Here is a 7,521-nt window from a genome sequence, read left to right on the forward strand (position 1 = left end):
CACTCAGTGGGCAATGAACACGCAAAGGGTATTCAGAACCACCGTTTCAAGTCAGAAATTCTTGACAGTGGTCCGCAGCGATGCTAGATGTCCATCAAGGGTGCATGGGTACTGTCCGAAGTATGACACAACATGGGTGGTGAGCGACTTCGTGCCGCACACATGTGTCCTTAAGAGTATGTTGAAGGATCACCGAAACCTTACATCCACTCTTATTGCTCGCCTGTTCTACAAGGAGATTGTAGAGAATACAGCAATGGGGGTTAAAGCCATCCAGAGAAGAGTTCACCTTCAATATAAGTATGTAATTGAATATGGCAAGGCATGGAGGGCTAAACAGACGGCACTGGAGAACAGATTCGGGACCTTCTATGATGCTTATGACGGTGTCGTCCGTCTCCTGCACACATTGAAGGACCGGAATCCGGGCACCCATGTGGACATACAAGACTTTGTGATACCAGAGTTCCCTAATGTCAGGGTTCTGCACAGGGTGTTTTTCGCATTCAAAGCATATGCATCGAGGCTTTCATGCACCGTCATCCGGTGATGTGTGTAGATGGAACTTTTCTAATCGGGAGGTACAAGGGACAGATTCTAACAGCAATTGGAGTGGATGGCAACAATCGATGTGTGCCTCTCGCATTTGCATTTGTTGAGAGCGAGAACACTGCTAGCTGGTTATGGTTCTTCAGGCAGTTAAAAAAATCGATAGTGAAAGATCGCGAAAATGTGTGCGTGCTACATGACAGGCATGCAGGTATACTTGCGGCTATCAAGACTCTGGTAGAAGCCGGACCTGATGAAGAGACGCCATGGCAGGATATGCAGAGTAGGTGGTGCATGCGCCACCTGGGGGCCAATTTCTTCTCGCAGTTTAGGAGCAAGGGTCTTATGAATCTGTTCAAGAAGTTGTGCAAGCAGAATCAAGAATGCAAGTACACTTTTCTCCGCGGCAAGCTGGATGAGTTCACTAAGGACCATGTGCGGCACAGGTTAGCCGCCCGAGCTGCATTAGTAGCAGCTCATGCAGCAGCTGTGGCACAGGGTACACAGGTTCCAGTAGGCCCCGAGCCAGATCCTATTGGGCTATGTGACCTGCCTGGATTTGACCCACCCAATACTAGAAGGAGGCCTGGACGACGGATTAAAAATTTTGCAGAGTGGATAGAGCACGAGCCATTAGAAAGGTGGTCTTTGCTGCATGACACACATGGAGCTAGGTATGGTGTGATGACTACCAACCTAGCTGAGTCATACAACTTCGTGCTTAGGGGAAATAGGGCATTGCCGCTGACAGCCCTTGTGGAGGGTATTTTATATGGCACTATGAATTATTTCAAAGAGAGACGGGAGTTGGCTTTGAACCATATGCTTGAAAATCCAAACACTCCTTACTGTAAGGCCATTATGGAATATATGGATGTGAAGATGGAGAAGGGTATGTCACACACTGTTCTGGCCATCGGTAATCAGGAAAGGAGGTTTGAGGTGCGCTTACCAACCGACAAGTTTGGTTGTGTGAATGCGGTGAGAACACATGAGGTCAGAATTGGAAATGAAGAATGGCCATCGTGTGAGTGCACATGCAACAAACCGAAGTTGCTTCACCTTCCATGCTCCCATGTGCTGGCAGCTACCAGACAACTAGGGCTGGACTCAATCTCTTTCGTCTCGCCATATTACGCGAAAGAGGCTGTGCTGCACACCTGGACCGGCGAGATGGTCGGATACAGAGTTGTGGGAAATTTTACTACGGTGATACCAAATGAAAGACGGTACATCCCTGACCCAAGATCATTGCGGACGAACAGAGGTCGACGGGAGACAAGGCGCATTAGAAATGATATGGATGAAGCAGAAGCGGGTGGTCCAACTAGGCAATGTTTTCTGTGCAACCAATTTGGACACAGGGACCCCCTATGTCCCACTTTCTACCCAGCAGCTGCAGCGGCGGCGGCTAACCGTGGGCGAGGCAACCGAGGAAGGCGTGGGAGGGGAAGAAATAGAGGGAGATAGTAATATTTGTAATACTTATGAAGTATGCTTTAATTTGTAATATTTATGAACTATGCTTTAATTTGTAATATTTATGAACTATGCTACAATTTGTAATATTTATGAACTATGCTATAATTTGTAATATTTGTGAACTATGTTATAATTTGTAATATTTATGAACTATGCAGCAATTTGTGATATCTTTATGCAGATATGGCGGCTCGATCGTTGCTCGATCCACTTATTGATCAGAAACATCGTGCATCGCACTTGGAGGCTGACCCGCAGAGCATGGAGCCACTGCAGACCCGTACTCCAAAGAAGAACTGGATGATACACCCTCAATGGGAAGACAGGTACTTGTTCAATTGTTTTGTCTCAAATTTATAAGAACTACATTGGACCTGCTTTAGCTTGTGTATTATTTGTTTTGCAGGTTGAAGTGGGCAGGACTACTACCTTTCGCTCGATTAGTGGAGGCCCGAGATCACATTTCGCGCCTGAACTACGATGCTGCTTTGATCACCTGCTTAGTGGATCGATGGAGGCCCGAGACCCACACGTTCCACTTTCGCTGGGGTGAGATGGCGCCTACTCTACAGGACGTGTCTATGTTGCTGGGCCTTCCGTTGGCAGGTGAGCCCATAGGCCCATTGGAGGAAACCGTGGGCTGGATGCACAGCATGGATGCACGTTTCCAGGGTGTTCGTGCAGACGTTGGGCCTATGACTTTTGAGGCTCACGGGCCTCGCCAGGCATGGCTACACGAGTTCCAGGTCCGTAACAGTTTCGTCTTTTTTATCACAACTTATTTACCTCATAATATGTAAGTTCTAACATTGAAATATACCTTGACAGATCGAGCAGTTCGGATTCCCAGATGTACCGATGACTGCGGTTCAGATCACTCGCAGCTTGGAGGCGTACCTCATGTGGCTACTCGGGAAGACGATGTTCACGGACAATCACGGGAATACGATCAGTGCGCGGTACATCCCTATAGCTCAGGAGATAGCAGAGGCCACCGAAGCAGAGCACATCATTCAGAGGAGCTGGGGTTCTGCGGTCTTAGCCGCTACGTACCGAGGTATGTGTAAGGGTTGCCAGCTAACCTCGCATGGTTCTGGCATCGTTGGTTGTCCACTCCTGTTGCAGCTCTGGTCATGGGCGAGGTTTCCCATCGGCCGTCCTGAGATTAGAGATGGATCTTGGCCGCCAGACGAGTTGTACGACGCAGAGCGCATCGACATGCCGACGTTTGGTTCTCTATGGACATCGCGGAAGGTATTCGCAATATTTACTCCTTCTTTATATTTTTATATAAGATGTAACACTAACTTAGTTGTGTTATGTTATGCAGAGACATTTTGGGCATAATCAGCTAAGGAATTGCTACCCAGCATTCACAGAGCAGTTTGACCTACTACTAGAGAGCGATGTCACCTGGGAGCCATACAGTGAGGACCACCGCGACGAGGCATACCCAGGCGGTATATCGAACATGTGTACCAGAGATTGGGCCTACTGGATGACGAAGGCGAAGATCATCTTCGATATCTTCGTGGAGGAGATGTCGCAGCAGAGGGTCATGAGACAGTTTGGACAGCGTCAGCTGATCGAGCCACCACCTCCCACAGTTCCTCTACCACCACGCGTCCACGCGTGAGTACAATTTAAATTTATCCAAAGTTATTACATCATGTTGGACAATCATAATTTTTTCCTAAGACATGTTCGTCTTCATTTTTCAGGTACAACAGAAAAGGAGCGAATAAGACTGCTGCTGGATGGTTGCAACTCCTCGCTCCATACATCACCGGTTGGGCAAATGCGCCGGCAGTTTCATGGGCATTTGATCCCACGCAGATCCCACGCAGTACAGTCAGCACGAGCAGGGGTACATGCTTCCTCCCCGACATCGCCAGCCACCTGTTCGTATGTACTCGCCGTCACCTTTTCAGGCTCGACCGCCACCGAGGCGAGGTGGAGGGAGGGGCCGTGGTCAGTGAGATGAGTACTATTTGTATGCACCATGTATGAGTACTATTTGTATGCACCATGTATGACTACTATTTGTATGCACCATGTATGACTACTATTTGTATGCGCCATGTATGACTACTATTTCTATTTAACAAACATTTCATATTGAACTTCAAGCGATAATTAAGATACAACTTACTACTACAACATAACTCTCTGCTAACATATTAAATGGTACACCATCGCTACAACATACTACAAGATCCATGATTACTGATAACTAAAACACTAAGAACGCAGCACACCCTTTCCCTTGCCCTTCGACGATGCAGCTTTCATGGCCTTGGTGGTAGGCTCGAAGTCGTCGTCTGAATCGACGACTGGCGGTGCAGCACTCTTGCCCTTTCAAGACTTGGCACTCTTGCCCTTCGACGATGCAGCATTCTTCGCCTTCGTGCTAGGCTCGAAGTCGTCGTCCGAGTCGATGACCGGTGGTGCAGCACTCTTCCCCTTCGAGGACTTGGCACTCTTGCCCTTCGACGATGCAGCTTTCTTCGCCTTGCTGCTAGGCTCAAAGATATCATCGTCGTCCTCACTCTCAACCGTCCACAGCCATGGAAAGTTGTAATCTCTTTCCCTATCTCGTTCATTCTTCCAAGTTAGTGACTTCCACTTCTCATTCAACCTGATAAGCTCACACCTTATCTCCCGTGGGCTGCGAGCAGGCATCTTCTTCAATGGCCACCCATAAGAATATTTCTCAAACTCCCTACCCACCTTACGGAGCAAGGTGTCGCTACTGATGAACTCCTCAAATGTGTCTACCTTACTCTCCCTCATCACTTTGCGGGCCTCGTCTAGAAGAGGTTTGGCCATGGATTCGGTGAAAAGATGGGGGGGATTCTTATATGGGGGATCCATCTTGCTGAGAGAATACACTGAAACAGAAGGAAACACTGGGGGGTTTTTATAGGCTAGAAGGGACGACTTTCGGCGGGAAAAGGTGAGCGGGAAAAACTGGCGGGAGATTAGGGCGGGAGTAAAAGGCGGAAAAAAAGTGAGCGGGAAAAATTGGCGGGAGATTACGGCGGGGGTAAAAGGCGGGAAAAAACTGAGCGGGAAAAATTAGGCGGGAAACAATAATACTAAAACAGAAATGAAGATACATTGCAGCTGAAATAAAAATAGGATTTATCACTACAACGGAATTTAAGATACAACGACACTACAACGGAATTTAAGATACAACTGAAATTAAGATACATAGCCAATACGACACATCACACTACTTTCCGTGCGTCCACCGTGGCCATTTTCCAGACTTGTCGCCGCGTTCTTCACAAGGATACCACAGTAGCATAGTAACATACCAAGTGAGCAAGTCTTCATTACCTTGTACAGGTTCAGACATGGATTTATTTCCAACAAAGGATGGAAATCAAATTAACATCATTGAATTAAATTGAATCATTACCATCACATGGTTCATCAATAAGAAGTGGCAGTAAACCTCCACAAACAACAGGTACATATGATCCAGTAAGCCACACAGGCATAGCAAGTGATATAAGTTGACAATAACCAACACCAATATGTAGTAGCAGCATAGAAGTGTCACTGATATAGAACACTCCAATAAGCATCACTAGCTCACCAGTTAATGTAAGCAAGTACAGAGAGGCATAGACAATTTCTATTGCTTAAGACAAGCAACAACAAGGATTAGGGGCAATGCATGGTTCACCAGTAGCATATGGTTCACCAGTTAATGGTAAGCAAGTACAGAGAGGCATAGTCACTGCTAGTAGCTGGTGTACAGAGAGGCATAGTCAATGCAAGGATTAGGGGCAATGCATGGTTCACCAGTAGCATCCAGAGCAACAACAGCAATGCATCCAGAGCAACAGGAATAAACCTAGCAACAATGCATCCAGAGCCAACCGAGCGAGCATCCAGAGCCAAGACATCAAGCATTTCGTCGAGCATTTCGCAACAGCAGCAATGCATCCAGAGCAACAACAGGAATAAACCTAGCAGCAATGCATCCAGAGCCAAGACATCAAGCAATGCATCCAGAGCCAAGACTTTGTGCTCGCGCGGGAGAGGAAGAGGGAGGGGAGGGGAGGGGAGGGGAGAGAGTTCACCGACGATAGGGGTGGAGGAGGTGGTTGACGACGAAGGCAGCGGTGGAGGAGGAGGAGGACGCGTGGCTCCTCCACCTTCACGCGACGGCGGCCCCTCCCTGCGGCGGCCCCTCCTCGCCGTAGCGGCAGCTTGTGCTGCAGGTGGCGGGGATGGGAGGACCGTGGCGGCATGCGGCCCTCGCGGAGGAAGGCGGCGGCGACGGCGATGGCGACGACCATGGCGGCGCGCGGCGGATCGGAGGAGAGGGGAGAGGGAGAGGGGAGAGGGGAGAGGTGAACAGGCGGGGGAGGGCACGGGCGAGATGATATAAGTTACCTTAATTCTGTGGCGCACCCGAGCAAGTGCGCCACAGAATCAACTACTTCTGTGGCGCACCGAAGCACGTGCGCCACAGAAAGAGTTATTTCTGTGGCGCAGCACGCCATGTGCGCCACAGAAATACCTACACTAATAATTGGTGGTGGCAGGATGTGGGCCCCACATAATTTCTGTGGCGCATGGTTCAGTAGTGCGCCACAAAATTAAGCTATTTCTGTGGCGCACCCAGCATGGTGCGCCACAAAATAATATTCTGTGGCGCATTTTTAGTGGTGCGCCACAGAAATAAGCTCCGCCTATAAGGGTTTTCCTACTAGTGCGAGGGCAAGGAAAATGCGTGCGATGATGTCCTTCACCAGCTTGCAAGGAAGAGGGTGACTAGCATGCACTACGAGGCACGTGTTCAGTGCGTTCGCGACTGGCACGCCGACCGCTTCGTCCACATGACTAAGGAGGACGCTCGCGACACGCTCATGCAGCCGTGGCAGTACATGCAGGTATTTGCATTTGTGTGTTATTGATTTCTTTACCGTCATGTAGTTTATTTTACCATAATGGGTTTATCTTGTGCATGTAGAACCCTCCTCAGTACGTCGGCGCAGACGACAGGTGCTTCCTTGCGATGGTCATGTGGTGGATATGCCCCCAGTACCTCAAGAAGCACGAGGAGGGCAAGAAGAAGCGGGCAGAGATGCGAGGTGGATCGCATATCCAAGGCAGCCTCCCCATCTCTCTTCACCTGCAGAACGAGGTGAGCAAATTAATGGTTCCTTCATTATTTGAATTCATGTTATATATTTGCTAACTCTGCAAGGGTGTGCCACTTCACTTTATTACATGTTCTCTTTTGCAGGAAGTGAGGACAGGAGCGAAGCCTAACGTCTTTGCCGTGCTGAAGAAGATGAAGCAAAGGAAGACGCCGCATCCTGAGACGGGGTCCGTGTGGGTTAACCCGCAATCCGAGACCCAGTGCACATCCTATCTCTCCAAGTTCAAGCAGAAGTACGGCGAGGACGCCAACCCAGAGGCCGAGGACTTTGACCCTGAGGTTGCGGTGCTTGCGGGAGAAGGCTT

At 49.0% G+C, this 7,521-nt stretch overlaps 2 protein-coding genes across 2 annotated transcripts; both read left to right on the forward strand.

The window, feature by feature from the left end:
* Positions 1-549: 549 nt before the first annotated feature.
* LOC139833853 (uncharacterized) lies at positions 550-1,651 on the forward strand. The gene is made up of 2 exons (XM_071824209.1): positions 550-1,545; positions 1,637-1,651. Exons 1-2 carry the CDS (start codon positions 550-552, stop codon positions 1,649-1,651), a joined length of 1,011 nt encoding a protein of 336 aa, XP_071680310.1.
* Positions 1,652-1,684: 33 nt separating this feature from the next.
* LOC127321372 (serine/threonine-protein phosphatase 7 long form homolog) lies at positions 1,685-4,041 on the forward strand. The gene is made up of 5 exons (XM_051350393.2): positions 1,685-2,357; positions 2,438-2,777; positions 2,860-3,285; positions 3,362-3,663; positions 3,753-4,041. Exons 1-5 carry the CDS (start codon positions 2,215-2,217, stop codon positions 4,039-4,041), a joined length of 1,500 nt encoding a protein of 499 aa, XP_051206353.2. The 5' UTR covers positions 1,685-2,214.
* The last annotated feature ends 3,480 nt before the right edge of the window (positions 4,042-7,521 follow it).

The sequence above is a fragment of the Lolium perenne genome, chromosome 7, assembly GCF_019359855.2.
Source record: "Lolium perenne isolate Kyuss_39 chromosome 7, Kyuss_2.0, whole genome shotgun sequence".
NCBI classification, from domain to species: Eukaryota; Viridiplantae; Streptophyta; class Magnoliopsida; order Poales; family Poaceae; genus Lolium; species Lolium perenne.

What these genes read in the sequence shown, in the direction of transcription:
- LOC139833853 (XM_071824209.1), top strand. Translation starts at nt 550, where the DNA reads ATGTGTGTAGATGGAACTTTTCTAATCGGGAGGTACAAGGGACAGATT.
- LOC127321372 (XM_051350393.2), top strand. Translation starts at nt 2,215, where the DNA reads ATGGCGGCTCGATCGTTGCTCGATCCACTTATTGATCAGAAACATCGT. An exon ending in CTCTATGGACATCGCGGAAG is followed by an intron (nt 3,286 to 3,361) that starts GTATTCGCAATA and finishes TATGTTATGCAG; the next exon opens with AGACATTTTGGGCATAATCA. An exon ending in CTACCACCACGCGTCCACGC is followed by an intron (nt 3,664 to 3,752) that starts GTGAGTACAATT and finishes TTCATTTTTCAG; the next exon opens with GTACAACAGAAAAGGAGCGA.